We start from the raw sequence: 22,866 nt of genomic DNA, 5'->3' as shown, positions 1-22,866 counted from the left end.
AACACTACATTTGAAAAAAGGAGATTAAATAATATCTGAAATGGTTATTTCATCATTCCTCTGGTAAAAATAAAAGAAAAAAAATATTCCATACCAACACAGTTTTTCCCATCAGTAGTTAGTTCAAAACCAGCATTACAAATGCACTGGAAACTTCCATCAGTGTTCACACACCGACCGTTTTTACAAAGGACTCCATTCTGGATACATTCATCAACATCTGAAAAAATAATGAAAATTACAATAACCAACTAGTTTCAGTGAGAAAATGATTAGATGAGAAAATGATAAACGGTACAGTTCAGTCACCTGATTTTGTTATAAATAGCTACCTTTTTCCTTTTATTCCATCTCTGTCTCCTTTTTCAGCTATATCCTTTAATGCCATAATGTTCTAGCTATTAACAACTTGTTAATAGTCCAAAATGGCTGTCCGGTATGAAAGAGCTTCATCTGAATATTGATTGAACTCATCCCAACTCAACTCATACAATTGTGTATCATATTTAGAAATACAAGAAATATGGTCTGTTTGCAAACATAGTGGAATTAAACAACTTTTTTCAACCATCGAAGGAACAAAAGAGAATTGGTCCTTGTCACTTTGAGCCAGAATCAATGCAAAATTCTATTCTACATCCCTTCTCTTTTACCAGCTTACTGATCCTTTAAAGCAAAACAAAGAGGCTGCCATGCACAAAGAGAAACTTTGCTGCAGAAACATTCAAGTTCCTTGTTCCAAAGGAAATAACTTAAAGGAATCTATTCCAGCACTTTGCTTGCCAGTGTGCTTAAAGATGACCACAGGAAACTCACAGTAGTAGCAAGCTAAGATGGGTGCTGTCCCTGCACTTGGCTTAAGGCCAGGAAGGCTGGGAGAGTGGACCCATTAATGTACATTTTGTTTCCACAGCAGAATGCTATGGCAGCCACCTAACTTACTCAGAAATAACAAAAAAATCTGTACCTTATTAAACCTATATTTTTGTATTGTCAATAATATGTATTATATCTGGATCATTACAGATTTATACAATAGATTCTATAGGAATAACACTTACTTCACATCAACTGTGATCATTTCCAGCATAAAAGGATGAGTGTCAAAGGATAATAAATCATCCTCATAAATTATTAGTGTTAAAGAAAGGATGTTCTTTAAATAAGATGGGAGAAAATTCACAAATTCACAAAGAAAACAGAACTCCCTACTTTTTAGGCACAAGTTCCAGAATGTTTTATGTAGAAAACAGCATTGCTTCCTACACAAAATAATAACTTGAAATTTTGCACAGGATGAATTGCAAACTATGAAGATTCTCATCAATCCAGGTTCCTTCTCATCAGGATTTCTTTACACTTTAAGGAACATGTTCTTTGACTATTTTAAAATATTTTTCCATTTTTAGCATGCTTTTCCCTTGGAGACCTAATTGGCACCAGTGCTGGTTTCATTTAGGTGCCAAGTAAAAACCATGGGCCTCATTGATTTATTTTAGGATTATGCACATGTTTTTTAAACTGTTTAAACCTTTAAAAGCTGTTTTAACCTTTTAAACCTGTCAATGTGTTTAATTTATTTAAATAGACTAAAACAAATTAAACACATTAACATTAATTCAATAATTTATATTTCTATCTTAATAAATATTTTAAATATTTTAACTGGTGGGTATAGGTTTTACTGCGCACAACAACAAGGCAGTTTTTTTCTGGTGCGACAGACAGTTGTAAAAATCCTCAACTGCCAATCTTCCAAGTCTGCTTGGGCCATGCTCCTGGTTCGCTGCTTTGCTTTACTGGGCCTCTACAACAACATCACTTTCAAAGACTGTTTTCTGCCTGACCTCGATAATAACATCACAGACTCTCTCTCTTGTGCTCTCAGGAGGCCAGGTTCCGAAAATTGGCACCCAGAGCAGATCCCTCACCCACACCCTTTCCAGAGGAGCTTTGGAAGGTTGGAAATCTGTGTTGCAAAGTGTCCTGTCTTCAACGGCCCCACCCACACTCAGAGCACACAGGAGAGAAGTGCAAAGCTTAACATTTTTGAGGCAACGGACCTCTGGCCGCATAGGCCAGTTTGGTCTCACACCATCCTTCAATTCCTCATCTGTTAGAGGGAGTCTGGTATCGCAACTCACACCATGGTGGTCCACTTGGCCAGTATATCTTTCTTTTCCAAGGCTGGGGTGGGGTGGGGTTCCAGGATCCTTGTGTGTCATACATCAGCAGGAGTGTACATGAGGGTTGGAGAAGGATGTCCCTCAGTAGACCTATTTGTTTCAACCTCCTTTCTAAACTGTCCCTGCAGCTTGGGCAGGTATGTCATTCCAGAACTGAAGTCGGCCTTTTCAGAGCTGCCTTTGTAACTGCCTTCTTTAGTGCACTGCAGGTGGGTGGGCTTGTCCTTTACTCCAGGACGGATGGGATTAGCATTCACTCCAGAGGGTGGATGTCTCTTTCTTCGATAATACTGTGTTCTTAGTTATTTGCAGGTCTAAGTGTGATCAATCTGGGAAAGGGTCCACCATCATGCTCTAAAGGCTTCATGGCTGTAGTTTGTGCCCTGTGTGGACTTTACACAAATATTTGGCATCCTGCTATCCAACTGAAGGTCCTCTGTTCACCCATGAGGACAAGACTCTGCTAACCCAGTTCCATCTGATGTTGGTGCTTTGTATGGCCTTGCAGCATGCTGAGCTGCCAGCAGAGGACTTTGGGAGGGCACTCATTCTGCATAGGGGCTGCTACAACTACAGTGGGATGCAGCCTGACTGTGGACTCCAAAAAAAAAAAAAGGATAGGCGTGGAAATCCGGGGCATTTGCTGGCTATGTCCGGACAGGTATGGACTTTTGCTTGGGGCAGCAGTGAGGACTGAAGGGGAGGAGTCCATTGGATGGGGCAAAGAAGAAAGACTAGAAGAGACAGAGGGGGAAGATGGGGTGCCTGTTTAGCTGCAAGAAGTTAAGAGTCAGGTGGTAAAGAGCAAAAGAGACTTGGACAGGGAAGAAGATGAATGTAGGTAGAATAACTGAGGAGCAGAGAGGTAGAGAAACAGTGATAGAAAGGGAGGGTGACTGGCCAAGGAGGGAGAAGGTGAGAGGAGAGAGAAAAGGGGGAGAGAGAGAAAGGAAACAATAAGGGGGAAGGGATGGGATGAGAAAACATTTGGCCAGGAGTTGAGGACAGGGCAAGTAAAAAGATGTTCTTGGAGAGTTTACAGTAGACACTCTAAGGAACACATATCATATCTACACACACGATTCTTCCTCTCACCTCTAGATTATTAGTGAGGCACCAGAAATAGGCCAGGCACAAATTAACTACCTGAGACCCGGGAATGCTAGTTCTCAGGCCCTAAGAGTGGATGTATTAGCATACATTCTCAAAATGAGATGCAATTTGATTTGTCTAGAATCTCCTGAAACACAACTCAATCATTTTTTATGCATGCAGATGTATCAGAAGTATAGCCCCGGTCCAGACGGGTGCAGTAGGACGCCCTCATCATGTGCGAGGGGCGGCACTTCTAGACATCCCTCGCACGTGACGAGGGCATCAAAATGGCGTCGCCCTGTACAGATGGGCGTCGCCATCATTACATGATGGACGCCTAGTGCTTGCACGTTGTGTCACCATTATGATGTTGCGAGTGCACCATTGGCGCACTGTGGAGTCATTGGCGCACTGTGGCATCATAATCGCGCCGAAAGAAGAACCCACTTTTTGCAGGTTCTTTTTGGTCCATGGGGAAGTCTTGCAGTCTGGAGGTTGCGGCTTCCCCGCAGACCAAAGCTAGATGTTGGGAGACCGTCCTTTTTGGGTGGTCTGTCCCGCACCATACTCAACTAATGCTGACTATACTCGACTATAAGTCGACCTCATGTATAGGTTGAGGGCAGGTTTTGAGGCCCAAATGACAGATTTTGTTATGACCCGTGAATAAGTTGAGGGTAAAACTTAGGGACAATGTAACAAAGAATATAAAGGAAAGGAAAGGAGCAAAGGAAAACAATGCTAAAGAATTTACAAAATTGCAGGAGGCATAACTGTTTGTGGTCACACTGGATGGATGGATGAAAGAGTGGGAGGGGGGTCAGTGCTTCCAGGACACATTACGCTCTTGCATTTCATTTGGGGATGGTTTCCCTATTTTTATGAGAGTTAAAGTACAGTACTTACCCTGACCCATGGATAAGTTGACTCAGATTTTTGGGGACAATTTTTTGACTAAAATTTCTAGACATATACATGAGTATGTACAGCAAATATTTCTTACCAATACAAGCTTGTTTTGTAGGTGTTCTTTGGAAACCTGTATGGCACTTGCAATAATAAGATCCAGGTGTGTTCACACAGTCTCCATTGGCACATGGGTTTGATATGCATTCATCAACATCTGCTCACATCAGAAAAAAGGCAATCAGATTTTGCAATTTATAAATAAAATTTAGTCATAGCTAATTCAATACACCTATCTAAAAATTTCCTTTGCCCCTCAATTCTCAGAATACAATCAATACCTATTCTATTCTATTCTATTCTATTCATTTCATTTTTTCAAAAAACAAAAAATAAAGAAACCAATGTCTTGAAAGATAAAAAAAAGTATAAGGAATTTTATATAGTACAAGATCAGGCAAAGGAATCATGTGGCCAAAACTTGATGATAGGAGAGAACTTTGTCCGGAGTCCTTTTTTCAACATGGAGGCAGTAGAGAGTGAACATGCCACAAAAAATAACCCTAAGGGCCGAACACAGTCCACATAGCACACCTTGCCCAACTTTGATCTAGATCAAAGTCTAAAGAACCTATCACTCCCTAGCCAGTATAGCCAATGGTGAGGGGCCATGAGAGGTGCAGTTCAAAAATATCTGGAGAGCCACAGGTGCTCATCCCTGATCTACCTCAAGTTCCAAGTTGTCCATAGGTATACATCAATGTGTGTTCAAGTTGCCTGTTGAATCATGGCAACTCCATGAATTTCATATGGTTTTACTTAAGAAATGAATACCGACCTTCTGTTAATTTAATCTAAGTACTGTACTAGTTTTCTGAAACAGACATACTGGCTAGACAGCATTGAAGAAGAGAATCAGGGACTGCAGAAGGAAGCTATTCCTCTCATGCCAGATTACTAATTTCCAAATCACCCCTTGTTCCAAAAGGATAAACTTTTCATTTATGAGATGTTCAGATGTCTGTCGGATACATGGAGTTTTCTATTTCATTACATCTCTTGGTACATAAATCTCTCAGTAAGACACTGTACATTTAACCATGAATTTTTTTTTCCTAAACAGTATATGCAGAGAGACTGTCCTGGTGGTGCAGTGGTTAAATGCTTGTACTGCAGCCACTCACTCACGAACCACAAGGTTGTGAGTTCAATACCATCCAGGAGCTCAAGGTCAACTCAGTCTGGTATCCTTCTGAGATTGCTAAAATGAGTACCCAGCTTGTTGGAGACTATTAGCTTTCATATTGTAAACCACTTAGGGAGTGCTTTAGTGCACTGATAAAGCGGTAGAGAAATATATTTCCTATTACTATTGCATACTGAACTGCTAATTCCCCCAAGAGGAATTAAATTAGAAGAAGGGTCAAGATATCTCTTCACCACAATGTCAGTATAATTATTGATGTTGTTATGTGCCTTGTTGACTCTATGCTGACTCCATCATAGGGTTTTCATGACAAGAGTTATTCAAAGGACGTTTGTCACTGCCTTCCTCTAAGGTTGGCAGAGTGTGTCTTTCCATGGCTGAGTGGGAATTCAAATCCTGGTCTTCCATAGTCCTAGTCCAGCACTCAAACAACTACACTATATTGCAAAGACTTATAATACCTATGTAAAAAATAAATTCCAGTAGGTTACAGAAGTATCTTACTAAAAGAAACACTCACCATTTATTACAAAAGAAAAACTATTCCATTTTATTTAGCGACACTTACATATCAATATGGAGTTGAGAAAACTGCAGCAAAGCCATAAACATGAAGCAATATGAAAAGAAGAGAACGGGATGCATTAAAAAAGAATTCAGAAGCTATCCTATGGATCTTGAATTAAGAAACAAATCAAAACAAAAACATTTTTCCTCTTGTCCAACAGAACAATCTGGTTCTAAATTATTTGACCCAGTGCCTATTGAATATATAACTGTTTAGAAGGCTTGACGTAACCTTTTCATCAGAACAAAGCCCACCAACTGAATCTCTGCTGATATTATTCCAATTGATTCCAAGTGTGGATCATATATATATTGTCTTATATATCTTGTGTATTTATTGATAGGAAGTTTACATGAAAATAAAATCCTCAAAAAGAATATAAAATACTGAACTCAGCATTAGTCAGCAAGTATTTGTAAAGACAAATATAATACTCTTCTGTCTTGCTAAGGCAGAAAAGGCAACATGGTATCTGCCCAATGATGCTGGAATGCAGCTCCCATCATCATTGTCTATGATGGACAGGACTATTGGAAATGGCAGTCCAACTAAACGTATGCATATCACCCCTGTATTAATATTTCTCTTCAGCAAAATATCAAAACTTCAAAAAAAATTTACATGGAAAAACATAGCTGCTTTATGTTCTATGCAACAAATCTTTATCAGATCAGCAAAAATTTTTATCACTAAATTGTTCAGAAATAATATGATATTCCTATTCAAATTAACCTATTTAAAGTTTGCAATATCCCACAGAATTGCTGCAGTAGATAAATGTACAGTACCGTAGTTTTTCAATACGAGAATGCCCAAAATAAGATACCTTTGTTGAAACCTTTTTGAAGGAAAAAAAATCTTGCAAATGCCACATGAGATCACATTGTGATGTCTTGGCATCTTGCTCATCTGCTCATTGTACCACTCAAACTACCCTAAATACTACTCAAGCAATATCCTTTTGAACATTTTCCAGCTCTGTCCCAGCTGCTCTCTTTAATGCCCTAGCTCTTGTGGGAATTCATTACAAAGCACTTAGTAGTTTATTTTGTTTCACTGGGCAGTCCAATTGCTTGAAAACTAATATCCCCACGAACAGCTTTGCAGATTAATAAAAGCATTGTTATAAATGTAGAAATGGTTACTAAACTATTAGAACACACTTGGTAGCAACCTTAAGCAGTTGTTTCCAAGTGTGTCTTAATAGTTCAGTAACTCTCCTAACGTAAAATTGATACTCATCCAAGACGTGTTGTTTTACCAAGGATTACCTGATTATCTACGGTCTAGATGTTGCACAGTTCTTGTTACTTCCCTCTGCCTAAAGCAGTCTTTAAAGGCTGCCGGTCTAACCAGTATGCTACAGGTAAATGGCCATTTTTTCACAGTATCAGCTCACTTAGCCTACATTTCATTGTGATGAAGGCCACAATGTGTATTCAATTGGTGTGGGTGTGCATTGGTCTTAGAAACACTGTAGAGAATTGGATTTGAAAGTTTTAGTATACAAAAATCTTATTTAATAAGATTCTCAGCCACTTACCACATGTGAAAATGAAGTCAAAATGGAGCCGGAGATTTGTGGCTTTCTCCATACCTTACCACTTGACGTCATAACACTTAAGTTCTCTTCCCATGGGAGGTCACCAAAGTGAGTCTTTTACTGAAAAAAATTAATTTTGACAACTACCTCCTGTGAGAATGTAAGTACAGTGGTACCCCGGGATACGAATTACCCAGCTTACGAATTTTTCGGGATACGAAAAAATCCCATAGGGATTTATTGTTTCGGCTTACGAAGGTTTTTTCGGGTTACGAAAAAACCTCGGCGCTACTTTCAATGGAGCCGCGGCAGAGCCGCGGCTTTTTTTCCATTAGCGCCTATGGCAATTCAGGTTACGAAGGTTTTTCGGGTTACGAAATTAGCCGCGGAACGAATTAATTTCGTAACCCGAGGTACCACTGTACTACAACTTCATGAGATAAGGCACGGAAAAAGTCAATACTCTCTGGCTCCAATCTGGCTATGTTTTCTCAAGCAATAAGGTTCCTAATGAAGAAGAAAAGTGAAACAGTAAGTTGTACTCACCAATACAGTCTCCATTTGCATCCTGCTTATATCCCATATTACATTCACATCGGTAACTGGAAATGGTTGGGATGCATCGTCCATTCAAACAAAGATTAGGATGATGCTTACAGATATCTATTGTTTGATTGAGTATTGCTAAAAAAAATACAAGTCCAAGCGCTATTAGAATATAAACAAGATGCTCATTTTAAAATCTAATTATTTTATTTCTCATAATATATTATAGCATGCAACTAATAGTACTGACTGTAGTCTTGATAGGAACATATGCATACACAGAATCTCACACTTATACATCCTTTCACCAAATTATTCCAGGACCTTTTCATAAATGTAACTCAAATTTTGCACTTAAAATTTGTACTGAAATTATTTTCAATCCTAAACCCCCCTAAAATATTTTATTATGAAGTTGTGCATATTCAAGATGGGGTACATTCCTCTCATTTTGGAGTCTGGATTCCTTCATATGTAGGAAGTACTTCAGAATACTTCTGTCATGTAAATCACCTAAAAGTTTTTTTAAAAAACTAATAGATTTTGGAAGCAGCCCTCCAGAATGGTTTATTATCAGTCATAATTTTGCTGCAATCAAACATAAGTGCTTGTATATGAAGTATTCTGTACCAACTGTACAATGACCAAAATGCATCTTCAGATCTCAGCAGCAGGAGTGTTAGAGTCTTCTCAAAGATCTCAATAATGGTTTGAAGAGAGGTGCATTATGAAAATTGTTTTGCCTGCAGAGAGGTACCCCAAACAACACTGTTTTTCTTTTCCTCTCAGCTATAAAATGCACCATCTCAACTTCACTTCTTATACAGAAAATGATGCATCAGTGTAACTGTGCAGGAAAACCTAGTTTTATAATGATGAAATTAAACAACTTACTCAGTCCTGTTATGATGGGACCATTTCCTGTGGGACTCTGGCCACCAGTACCTACTCCAGCACCACCAACTCCTGGAGAAAAGCCATTTCCACCAGGAATAGGAATGAATCCTGTTCCTCCTGGACCATAGCCATTCCCATTTCCACCAGGAAGAAAGCCATTTCCTCCTGTGCCACCAGGCCTGGAACCACCTACAACAGGAATGCCATCTATGCATAGCCGCCGATATTCATCTGCAAAGTTTAAAACAAAAACATGGGCATATTACAGTCACTATTTTTCAGAAACTGATGGGAAAATATATCAGTGAATTCATCTGAAAAAATTAAAGTCTTCATGTTAAAACTAACTATTCTCTTTTTTATATTTAAAAAGTAATGAAGACTTTGCCACTACAATTGGTTTTGGAAGTAGCCTGTGCCAATTTTTTTTAAAAAAAACAACAACACTAAAACTTGCAAAAAAATTTTTATTAACCCAGGAAAACACAGAATCATAGAATGTTAGGGTTGAAAGTGACTGCAAGGGTCATATAACCCAACCACCTGCCATGCAGGAATAGACAACTAAAACTTCCTGAAAGATATGCAACCAATGTCTGTTTAAAAACCTGCAACGATCATTCCAGGTCCGTGGCAGCTGCATGGCCCGCTCCCAAAGTGGACTGCCGCCACAGTCCCAAACAGGCTGCCAGCAGGAGTGGCTTAAATCTACTCTTTTTGCTGGTGGCTTTGGGCTGTCTTAGGCAGCCTCAGAGCAGCTTCTGGATGCTTCAGGGCCATGTGTCATCTAAACGCCATGCATTGCAATAGCAATAGCAAGTACATTTCTATACCACTAATCAGTGCGCTTAAGCACTCCCTAAGCAGTTTACAAAGTGTAAGCTAATTGCCCCGAACAATCTGGGCACTCATTTTAGCCACCTTGGAAAGATGAAAGCCTGAGTTGAGCTTGAGCCCCTGAGCTGGTATTGAACTCACAACCTCATGGTTTGTGAGTGAGTGCCTGCAGTACAGGCATTTAACCATTGCACCACCAGGGGTCTTGCAGAAGCCCATCTGCTTCTAGCCTGAACTACCACAAATATAAAGTACAAGGTAGGAAATGGGTATTTTCTGTAGGATTTATGTTTATTTCAGAAGCCTTCAGCAAACTGGAATGTTTCTGTAATCAGGCCTCTTCCTCCTGGGAGCCCAATAGATAGAGAACTAAAGGAAAATATGGATACTTTGTATTTTGTCAATTCAGTTTAGATTGGGGGGAAATATTCAGCAAACAGATATCCACTGTTTAAAACCCAAATGAACAATGGCTCTTCATAATTGATCTGGCTTTCAAGCTATACTTCTAGTGAAACTAGAATGTGATATATTCCTAAAGCAGAACAGATTTTTTTTTATCATCAACCCCAATTAGGCTTGGTTTTTTTTAATTATTTGAACAATTATAAATAGAATAAGCATATAATGATACTCACCAGAGCCCCTGACAGGACACATCTCTGGAATAGATCCAAGTGCCCAACACCGCCCAGATTCACAGCAACACTGCATTTTGGTAAACCTACCAGGAAGTTCTTGTGCACAGCGACCATTCACCAGACTGGAGAAACATGTACCTGCTCTTTGATCTGGATATTGACAATTAGAAATATCACTAATACTCTGCTCAGACGAGGATTTTAAAAAAACAACAACTATTTAATAGCCTTATATTAGCATTTGAACAAACCGTGTAAACAATCTTCAATGTAGTCAGCCAGTTGAAAGTACCTGAATATGGCTATCCCTGCAGTATCCAAAGGAAGAGCAGAATGCCCATACACTCAAATACTAAGGTGTGAACACAGAATTATTCATGAATCCAGGGTGAAATAATGGACTTTCTCCATTTTTTGTTACTGCTTGGTGACTATGGCGGTCAGAGATTATTATTATTATTATTATTGTTATTATATTTATTTGTATCCCACTCTTTTCCCAGAACTGGGACTCAGAGTGGCTTCACAATATTAAAAGAACAATACAATTAAAAACATAGAAAAAAGGTGCATTAAAAAGGAATTAAATTATTACAATGTTAAAGTAGATAGCTATTAAAAGAATAAAATACATTTTAAAAATATAAAACTGTATAAAATACTTTGAAACAATATCCCAGGCCAGTCCTTTATAAACATTCCATTTTAAAGCCTGTCTAAACAGGTAGGTCTTAGCCTGTCAGAGGAAAGCCAACAAGGAGATAGCCATTCTGGTCTCCCTGGGAAGGAGTTCCAGAGTCTAGGGGCAGCCACTGAGAAGACCCTCTCTCACGTCCCCACCAACCTCAGAGCCCAGGCTGGTTCATACAGAGAGATACGGTCTGCCAAACAGCATGGACCTGAGCCATATTGGACTTTATAGGTCATAACCAGCACTTTGAATTGTGCCCAGAAACAAGCCAATGGGGCTGTTTCAAAAAGGGCGTTGTGTGGTCACTGTAACCTGCCCCAGTTAACAGCCTGGCTGCAGCTCTTTGGACCAGGTGAAGTTTCTGAACACTCTTCAAAGGTACCCCACATAGAGCCCATTATGGTAGTCCAAACGGGATGTAACCAAGGCATATATTACCGAGGCCATATCAGGTATCTCAAGGAATAGGCGCAACTGGAACACAAGCTTTAAATGTGCAAAAACACTCCTGGTTACTGCAGAGACCTGGGCCTCCAAGTTCAAAGCTGAGTCCAGGAGTAGTCCCAAACTGTGAACCTGTGTCTTCAGGGGGAGTGTAACCTCATCTAACAAAGGCAGGATCCCTATTTTCTGATCTGCCTTTCGATTGACCAGGAGCACCTCTGTGTTGTCTAGATTAAGTTTCAACTTGTTTGCCCTCTTCCAGTCCATTATTGATGCCAGACATTGGTTTAGGACCAGGACTGCCTCCTTGAACTGAGGTGGAAAGGAGTAGTAGAGTTGAGTGTCATCTGCATATTGATGACACTGCACCCCAAAACCCCGGACAGCCTCTCCCAGCTCTTCTAGCAGGGATAACACCACTGTGCCTACTAATCAGATGGCTACTCTGATCTGAGATACATTCAACTTTAGAATAATCTCCAGTTAATTTAAAAAAGAAAAAAAATGAAGGCCATAACTCCTACCTAAATGATATAAAAGCACAGCTTGGAAAAGTTACTTTTGGACTAAAAATCCCAGAATCCTCCAAGCAGCATTAACACCAGGAGTGGAATTTCAAAAAATAAACTTTTTCAAGCTCTACCTAATCCATATTTATAATCTGGAGTGGAGCAGTCCTCATCACCCAATGTCAGAAACGTTTAAACCTTGCATTCTGACATACAAATAAAGGAGTGAATTCATTTTCCTGACTGCATTCCCTCATGGGATGAAAACTAATAAACCAAAAGAAATAATCTTTACTCTAGATGCCTTCTAAGTTTAAATGAATAGCTTTCAAATATTGACTTGGTGGTTATGGTCATCTATCCAAGACAAACCTCCAAACACTTTTTAAAAGAATTTAAAGTTAGTTGAAAATCAGTGTGGTTTTCTATTCAACAGCAACAAGAATCAGTAAATATATTATTTTTGTTTCTCATTTGTCAGTATGTAATGGGTTTTTCCCCCACCTTCATAGCTACAGTGAACTGGAGACAGTAAGCAATATATTTCTAAAGCATGGAAAAAGAAAATAACTGAGAAAACTATGCAAATACATATGCAAATACACCTGTAAACTTTACTTTTATGGTGTGTGCATATATGGATCCCAGCTTCCTTACAGAGAGGGGGGGTTGTAAAAAGAGAACAGTGTTGCCATTTTGGAAAAGTTTAGTAAGTGATTTCATAGTCTGGAGACTTGAATGAAAAGTCAGGCACTAGTAAAAATGACCAATTATCAAACAAGCAAATAACTAATTTCAAGAATTAGTTGACATATGGACGAGGAGGTATTTAAGCAGCATACTTACCAATGCAGTGAGAACCATCTGTAGATGTTACAAAACCACGTGGACAGAGACAAAAATAACTTCCTACAGTATTGGAACATTCACCTGCATCACATATTCCTGGAATGAGGCTGCACTCATTAATATCTGGAAACAGAAACAAAAAATAATGCTTTTTCTCAGAGAGCAATATTTTAAAAGTGTCTTTACTCTATGCTGTATTGATATGCTATATAATGTCACTCACAGCGGAAGCCTTTGCTTTAACTACTGTATATCACCTGGAAGTTTTAGGGTTTGATCATTACCATTAAATTTCGAACATTTTTATACACTTGTCATATTTCTTTACATAACGTTGCCGAGCATTTTTCAATGCAATGATGCATGACTCAGTAGCATCTATTGAAATCATCTGCCCCTTTCTTTCTCACAGTGTAATAGAATTACATTTCATTACAGTGCAAAAAAGTGTACAATATAACATTTAATTAGGGTTTTATTTTGTATAGTACAATGGCCCCTCCACATTTGCTTGGGTTAGGGGTGTAGTGAGAGTAGAAAAACTGCAAATAAAAACTATTTTTTTAAACCTGAGAGAACATTTCTCAATGCATTTGTAGGTCCTCCAGTGCAATTCTATAGTAAATAGCTGCCAAAAATGACCATAGAATTGAACTGGAGGACCTACAAATGCCTAGAGAGTTGCACTGGAGGACCTAGCTAGAGATTCCTAGAGAGAACATATTAATCAAATGTGTGAATAATCAAATCTGTAGAAGTCAAAGCTGCAAATATGGAAGGTTGACTGTAATGTAATTTAATGTTGAACTGATACCAAAGCTGTGGTGGTGGGGGGGAATCAACACCTTGTTCATTATGAAAAATCTACAAAGGTACAAATTATTTTAAGGGTGAAAAGAACCAACCATGCTCAATCTCCTTCTTGTGGTACTGACTTAATCATGTTCACAACTACTATTGCCATTCACATAAAACATGGTTAGGACTTTGTGCTTCTGTTACAATGGGTAAATGTATGTGCTTACAGAGTGCAGCGAAAAAGAAAAAAGGAGTGTAGTTTTCAGTATTGCTGTGCATACCCCAGATTCAGAACCTGTATCGTGGCCACAGGAAGGCATCAGCTGTGATCTTTAATTTTTATCATTCCCCAGAACTGGATAAATACAATACAGTATGTAGATTACCATAGCCTAGACTGGTGATTATAACACAGTGATTCCCAATGGGCAGTACACTCCCCCCCCCCCCGGAAGCAGTAGAAATGTCCAGAGAGGAAAAGGGGCAGTTTGGGGGGGGGGGGGTAAGGAAAAAGGACGGCTTTCAGTAAAAAGTATTGGCATGCAAGGAAGACAAGGGGAACCAGTGTGTTTAGGACATGATGGTGATGAGGAGTTAGAGTACATGGTAGTAGGGTAGAAGCAGCAGCAAAAATGAGCTTTCACACATGGTGTGTCTAAGATAGATACTGCTGGACAAACAGTAGACCTAATATTAAGAAAAAGGTGTGTGTGTGGGGGGGGGGGAACCAAGGGTTATTGCCCAAAAGAAAAGCGGGCCCAAAAATGTTTGGGGACCACTGTTATAACACACAGTTATACTGCAATTGCACCGCATTACTCCTTTCTTTGCCTGGAGCATATCACACAATGTCGTAGCTGTCCTACTGTTGGAAAAGGTGCTGGGGAAAAGAGCCACAGGCACATGTATCTGGCTCCTTGTCCCTGCCTTCTAGCATCCAGTGGTCTCTCAAAGGCTGCTGGAAGCTGGCAAATGGCACTGGGGAGAAGGAGCCACAGACACATGCCGCTGACTCCTTCTCCCGGCTTCCAGCTGCCTCTCAGATGGAAAATGGGGAGAAGGAACCACAGGTGTGCACCTCTGGCTCCTCTTCTCTGCCTTCTCCCGGCTTCCAATATTTAGATGTATGAGCAAAGGTGCACATTTCCCAGGAAGAAGCGGGGAAAAACAGCTCCTTTTTAGTCCAGCTTTTCTCCCCATAGGGCAAGCTTGGGAGTGGTTTCTGGCTGGCTTCAAGGCTTGGTTCATCTAAATGTCCTGCTTGGAAGCCAGCCAGAAACCTGCTTATTTTGACCATCTATTTCTCCCCTAATACTCTATACTGGCAAACCAGTCAATCTCTGCACCAGACGACATAAATCAGACACTAGGAATGGGAATATACAAAAATAGGTTGCAAATCACTTAAGTCTTCCTGAGCATTCCATCTTGGACTTCAGAACAGCAGTCCTTGATCAAAAAGACTACAAAGAAAGGTTGGAAAGAGAAATGGCAGAATTGGTGTATATCAACAAACAGTAGCCCATCAGCAGTGGTTTGAAGAGACACAATGGTTTCCTTGCATACTACACACACTATAACACTAGCTAACCCCCCAGCCCCATGGGGATTCTCGTGCTCTGTTCATCACATCCCCTTTTTGGCTCCCACATTCACATGGTTATCTCCTAACCTTGGCTTTAGGGAACATCTTTGCCATGTCCCTCAATGACCATAGTTAAAACTGAGCTTGTCATGTCATCTCCATACCAACAAAGTTTTGCATTCCTATGGACATTCTCTCAAAAGACAAAGCAGAAGAGCGAGGAAACATCTTGATCAAGAAAAAAAGTTTTAAAAAACATTTTTTAAAAAAAGTTTAGATGAAAAACTGTTTGGGAAAGGGAAAGAAAAATACTGAAATCATTTCAGCTCAAACATCACAAATCTACCATCTTTGACTCTAAGAATATTCTAAGAATATAACTCAACCACGCACCATCATTTTGCTCACTGCTCATTCACTTGCAGGAAATACAGCACTTTCCTACAAAACTGATGTGCTGTCATGGCCAGCCAAGATCAGCTCTCGGAGGAGGAGGATGAGCCTCCTCCAGAGCAAGGGCTGATTGAGGCAACACCAGGTGCTAATCCTGCTCTGCCAGGTCCCAGCTGTGCTCTTCCAGCCCGAGGAGGAGGTCCAACCAGGTCCTAGTGCTGAAGAGAGGCCTCCTATGGTACCACAGCCTAGTGGTGACTCTGGAGACGAAGCTTGCCTGCAGGTGCCTTCTTACAAAGAGAGAAGGGTCAAGAGTGCTTGCAGGCGCAGATCAAAGAGGATTGCAGAGAGGCAATTAGTCAACCAGCCTCAGGTGGCACGAGGGAGAGTTTCCCTTACTTAAGTGGAAGAGAGACGGTTGCTAGAGTTTATTGCATGATCTCTTGGCATAACTGCTGCTGGCACTAGCTCCTAGCATCTTGTTACCTTGACCTCGGACCGGACCCTCGTTATCTCCTGGCTGTTTTGACCTCGGACTGTTTGACCACATTGCTTCCCGGTACCCTGACTTCGGCTTGACTCTCGGAACATTTGGACTTCTGGAATCCTGACCTCAGCTTGTTTTTTTGGACTGCTCTCAGACTGATTCCTTGCAAGGTCTGCTTTACTTTCACTTGCTGGGCTGAAAGCACTGTTATCAGCACTTGTCAGTGTTTGCTGGCAGCATTCCTGGACATGTGCCCCAATTAGCACCAGCTGTAGATTAACTTTGTTAGCCACCCTGATTGTTCTCAGAGGGGCGGGATACAAATAAATATTATTATTATTATTATTATTATTATTATTATTATTATTATTATTATTATTATTCCCACTATTTTAATAGGGTTTATCTGCATGTATGTTTACAAATGACTGCAGTCTCAATATGAAATTCAGTAATTGACCAGTAATAAAATCTGCTGAAATTTAAGGGATCTACTTGGGAGTAGCATAAATATCACTGAACTCTAACAATATAGCACTGCATAAGAAAATATAATAAAAACATTAAAATCTCACTGAGATACGAATTCATCAAGTGAACACGATAACAAGAGAGAGGTGCTAAACAAATAAATAATGAGTTCAATGACCACAGACAGCTTGTATAAACTTGAAAGGCAAGTTTTTACATGCTACCTGAAGATTTCAATAAAATAGGTTTGGCAGGTCTCCTTGGAAAAGAGTTCCACAGTAAAGATGCCTAATAAACAAACAAATAAATACTGGAAATATCACTCCTGCTGAAACCTTCTCATCTTTTTTCATCCCTTTCCAAAGGGAGACTGCTGTGAAGGAGAACAGGGATTTTCACTTATGATTCAAGTGGATGAGTCAACTCAGCCCAACCACCGTACACTGGTACCCCGGGATACGAATGCGCCGCCTTACGAAATTTCCGGGTTACGAAAAAACAAAAAAAACTGTTCGGGTTAACGAAGGTGTATTTCGGGTTACGAAAAGTTTTTTGGTGGCGTTTCGCGGCTATTTCACAACGAAATCGCGGCTTTCCTTTCCCCCAGTAGCAGCCGATGGCTTTTTCCGCCATTACGTATGGGTTTTTGGTTAGATTATTCCGGGTTACGAAGCGGCGGCGAACGAATTATTTCGTAACCCGGGGTACCCCCTGTACAGTATTGTTTGTGTCACCAATATTTCATATTCAAACAGACAACACGCCCGGGTTGTCACTGAGGATTAGGACTGAGGTGACACTCAGACCGAACCACCACCACCCGTTGGCCATCCCTGCACCACCAGTCACCTCTGTCAGAAATGGGCTGTGGCCACTTGAAAGGCGATGGGTAGGAATGCTGCTACCACCTGAAGCTCCTTCCATGTCTGGCAGGGATGCTGTCTGAGCAGGAAAAAGCTGGCTCAGCATCCCATTACAAACCAGTTGCTGCTGGGAAGTAGTGTGATTGAGAAACTCATATTTTTCTACCTCGTTAACTGAGAGCTTGAGGAGAACTTTTTAAAAAAAGATTCGTTCCACAAGCTCCCTGCAAAAGGTGATTTCTCTCTCCCTTTCACAGCACCAGCGAAATATTTTTCACAGATTTCTCTGTGGGGCCTTATAACGGGTGGGCGGAGTTACCGCCAAAAAAGTTTCATCAATATGTTGCAGAGTTAACTCTGCCAGTGATTCCAGTAGGTTCTGAGCTGCACTGCGCATGCGGCAGTGAAACGCATTGTGTATTATTCGCAGAGACCGACGAAGAAGAATATATATACATACATACATACATATACAATACACAGACACGGCAATATAATATATATATATATTACACACACACACAAACACATAACTGTGGAGCTGCTGAAAGTTGAATGCCTGCATGTATATGCTATACACACATCTTTGTGTGTTTGTATATATATATATATATATATATATATATCATACATACATAGTTACACACAGCACGCATATATATATATTATATATATCACACAGCAACACACACATACGAAAAACTTGGAGAGCGCTGAAAGTGTAATGCTGCATGTAGATGCCTTACACACACATGCTTTGTTGTGTGTATAATAATGTATAGAACACATACAGATACATAATAACACACGCATATACACACAACAACACACACACACACACTGCACATCACACTGTGGTAGGCATATAGTGTGTGTTGTGTGTGTGTGTGTGTGTGTACTTGAATTTCTTGGCCTTGGAGAACCCAAATCAATGTCTCCACTGCAAGGTAGTCTCCAGATCATAGTAATGTAACTGTATTTCATCAAAGTGATTAGTCATTTTTTTATCATCAAAAATACCTGTCTACTCCAAAAAACTGTGCCAAGACCTTCCTGATACAGTAATAGTTTTGAGATTTCAAGTTCTTCTCTTCTGTGAGAATATGAATGTCAGAGCAATGGCATAAAGGGCAGAAGCCTCACCTTTTTTATCATTTGTTTTTTCAAAGCAAATGCTGTTAATGAGCAAAGTTGGAGCAAATCACCCTAACAAAGGAAATAGCCTCCAGGATGAATGGTAGCCTTTTCTTACACAAAATATGCAAATGCTGGCCATCCGAGAGTCAGCTGAAAGTTTTATCTCTCCCTTTCATTTCGAAATGACTAACCATCAAGATTCTTACTCATTGATCGGGAACTGCTCAGAATTTTTCTCTCTAAAATGTTATAGAAATTGTCGAATTGGGCATATTTCTCCTAATTTTCGAATTTTGGAGAATATTCTTTACATCCCTACTGGGAAGGGGCTGCCTTTCAGGTCTGGTGGGTCTGCTAGCTGTGCAGCAAAGCAAGTCACCATTTATGCTCACCCAGCAGGTCTGCCAGACCTGAAAAAGGCTGCTGGGCAGCAGCAGCCGCCTACCCCCACAACAGCAGAGGTGACCTGGCTGGTAAAGAGAATTGATGGGGGGTGGTGGTGGTGGTGGTGGTGGCAGGCAACCTAGGGATAACAGCATGACTTACCACACTGGGGTTACACCAAACCTAGTGATGCCACCACAATAGTATCATGAATTATAAGATCCTACCATCCTTCCCTCCTGCTCTCCTGTTGTTTAACAGTCTACTGAAGCTCTTTAATATGTAAATAGAGTGCACCCATGTCATACACGGACGCATTATACACTGCTTCTTGCAGCACCATGTACCGGAAGAAACAATAGTACGCAACCCATAGTGTGTGTATGTTGGCGGTGCCGCATGCCACCGCAAGCATGAGCCCCATTACTTGCAATGGGGCTCAAGCATATGCGTTTTTGTTTTACATGGGAGGGGGGGGTCCGGAACAGATGCCCCACATAAAACAAGGGTGCACTGTAGGTAATATGTATTCCCAGTTGTGCTAATTCCAAAAATGGCCCAATAATCTAAGTTTTAAACCTTTTATTGGTTTAAACTTGGTTTCTGCTGAGATTTGGTTGCAGGACCCTCTATCGATACCAAAATCAAGTCCCATTAAATACGGTAGGTCTCCAATGTAATCTCTGGTGGATGTTGGCCATAAAGTAATGCTGGAAGACCAAGAAATTCCTAGAGATAACATATTAATAAAAAAATCCACAGAAGTCAAAGCCACAAATATGGAGGGCCAACTGTAGTTTAATGAGAGGCTTGCAGGGAGCGAACAAACCCTACATTCACTTTTGGGAGAATCTTGGGGCGGAAATAATATCTGTGGCCAAGAGGCTCAAAGTGTCTTTAGACTGTACATCTTTCTTCCTTTTAATTGACTGGATTTTAAAGGCTATGTTTTAACTTCAAAGAATTGTTACATGTGACATTTTACAAGGATTTTTAGGCAGCAATTGTACACCCATTTACTTGGGGGTAAGTACCATTTAACTCAATAGGATTTATGTTTGAGTAAACATGGGTAGGATTTCACTGTTAATTTTGCTGCTTTTACTGAAGTTTCTTTGCCAGCAGCACTTGGAATGAAACAGTTACGTATTTCCAGGAACATTAAGAAATCACTAAGCCCTTGTCATTTCCCTTTAATACTAGATTTCTACTATACTGAGCTGAAAATCCTTCAGAAATAAAATGGAAGCAGAGTTAAAAGTTTTAAAATTGAATTAATCTACTGATGCACAGATCAACAAGTACAAATTCTATTAAGTAACAGAGCACTTTAATTTTACATTTCTGAAGTTTTTGTGTTCTTCTGTTATTTAAGCAATTTTGGCCAGAAAGGTACTAAAAGTGTAACATGAATACTTATTCAAATTACTGCCAAGAAAAAGGTTTCCTTTACGCGTGCTGAAGCACATCTGGCTCTACAAGTCAAAAAGGTAGAAAAAGAAATTTCTAGTTTACTTTCTTTTTTCAAAAAACTGGATAGTCAATGTCTCCTGTTAAAAGCTGGCATTTTGCCTAGATAAGGCCTGTAAGATTTTTGCCCCTGTGTAATGTTTGATCTGGCTTTACACACATGAGGAGTGGAAGGGAGTGGGCAGACAACTTGCCGGTGAGATCACTTGTGTAAAATAAATTTTAAAAATGAAATCCAGATTCAAGCAAGTTCACCTCTGCTCTCTCTCTCTCTCTCTGTGTGTGTGTGTGTGTGTGTGTGTGTGTAAGAATCTGGTTGAGAGAAATTGGCCAATTTCCCCATATCTTACAATGGACTGAACTCTGTCAATATACACACATTTTGAAACTTTTCCTACATAAGCAGAGCTGAACAAGCTATAAAATAATGTCTACCTTAAAAAACCCAACACATTCTAGTTTGAGCACTTTTTCCTTCACTTTGGAAGCCCATGGGCACTTCCTAAGAATTGTTGCTGAGAAACGGCTGCAAATTTTGTATCTGTTGAATCTGTTCTAGAAATGCATTGTTATTTCTGCAATCCCGTCCTATACATTATACATGGATCCTACATGCTCTGTTAGAAATTTACTGGAATAACATGTTACAAGCTTTTATCTATGTTTTTTAGTCAACAAAATTTTTTGTACAACATTTATTGTATTGTGTAATTTAAAAATAAGCATCAGCACTTTGAACAATACCTGGAAGCCACTGGAACTACTTAAGCACTTGCAAGATGTGTTCCTACATTTGATTTCAGTTCATACCTTAATGGCTGTTTTGAATGTTTTATATAATTTTATATTATTTTTAGGTATTTGATTTTAATTGTTTTTAAATTTTTATTGTAAAGTTTTTAAATAGTTTTATCTGTGACCCACCTTGGGTCCTTTTCTAGGAGGAAGGCAGCATAGAAATGATGATGGTGATGACAATGATGATAAAACCAACATCAATTAGCGCTACAAAAATATACTTCATTAGCCCAATCTGGATGTTACCAGGACATATATGATATATTCCTAATTATAATTTGATTATTTGTAAGTGTAATAACTACTGTATATATTTATGTATAAGTCTAGAAATTTAGGTCAAAAAATTGACCCAAAAAAACTTGAGTTGACTTATCCATAGTTCAGTGTAGGTACTATATTTTAACTTTCATTAAAAAAGGAACCATCCCCTGATGAAAGGCAAGAGTGTCATCTGTCCTGGAATCACTGAACCCCCTCTATTTTCTCATCCCTGCAGCCTTTAGTACAAGCACAGATATGCCTGCTGGGACTTTTTTATGTTCTTTGGCATTGTTTTCCTTTGTTAGATGTCCCAAAATTTTACCCTTGACTTATCCACTGGTCATATAAAAATCCATAATTTTGCTCCTAAAACTTGCCCATGACTTATACATGAGGTCGACTTATAGTTGAGTATATAGGGTAGGAAAATTTTATACTAGACAATGATGTTCTTTCTGTAATTATTTTATTTTATTACCATCATTATTTAACTTCATCATCTATTGTGTGATTATGATTGATTATGATTCATTAACAACCTAACAATGGTTGTACTTAAATCTCTCCAAAAGTGTCAGTAGATTGTTCCCTCATCCTCTGCCATAATAGGCATGCAGAACTTGTGACAGAGGACCAAGAAAATTTGTTTTTGTAGAAATTTTAGGATGGATTCCTTAATCACAAAACTATTTTTTCTCATGTTTAATCTGTTATTTCTTCATTGTCAAACTTATTCTCATTTTTTATTTCATCATTTGCACATGATCTTATATCACACACACACACACACAAATTGCCATCAAGTTTACCTGCCACATACAATTTCATCAATTAAATGCTTTGAAATAATTAATCATTCTCCAGGTTAAAATGCATATATAAAATATATTTTAAAGTACCTTTAAATGACTTATTAGGCTTTCCATGACTAAACACATTACTAAAGAGAAATATTCTCAGGTTTGTGGTATTCACATTAATGTACATTAAAACATGTAATATCTTGTTTTTCTAGCTGACCCAAGCCAAGAATAGGTAATGTCTGCTATATTCTCAGGACCCTCCCAGTCTGAAGTCTGAAAAATTGTAATTACATATAGTTACAAGGCATCAATTCTAACTATTTCATCTCAAAGACTACCACTATTCGCTCTGATATAGTCCCTCCCGATTCTTCTTCTACTCCTAATCTTCTATCACTCTTGCCTAAAAAAATTTTCTGTGTTTCCTCCTGTTTCTTTGGATGAACTCTCTACACTGCTGAACTCTTCCAAACCTGCAGCTTGTTTTCTTGATC

General features: G+C 39.4%; 1 protein-coding gene across 1 annotated transcript in view; it reads right to left on the bottom strand.

Annotated features, from left to right (window-relative positions):
- FBN2 (fibrillin 2) overlaps positions 1-22,866 on the bottom strand; it is a 226,412-nt gene that overhangs the window by 128,342 nt on the left and 75,204 nt on the right. The window contains 6 exon segments of the mRNA XM_042447774.1: positions 95-220; positions 4,285-4,404; positions 8,052-8,189; positions 8,946-9,179; positions 10,424-10,576; positions 12,917-13,042. Of these exon segments, the coding sequence (XP_042303708.1) occupies positions 95-220; positions 4,285-4,404; positions 8,052-8,189; positions 8,946-9,179; positions 10,424-10,576; positions 12,917-13,042 (897 nt within the window).

The sequence above is a fragment of the Sceloporus undulatus genome, chromosome 2 (genome assembly GCF_019175285.1).
Source record: "Sceloporus undulatus isolate JIND9_A2432 ecotype Alabama chromosome 2, SceUnd_v1.1, whole genome shotgun sequence".
Taxonomy (NCBI): Eukaryota; Metazoa; Chordata; class Lepidosauria; order Squamata; family Phrynosomatidae; genus Sceloporus; species Sceloporus undulatus.
This window is presented reverse-complemented; position numbering and strand designations above follow the sequence as displayed.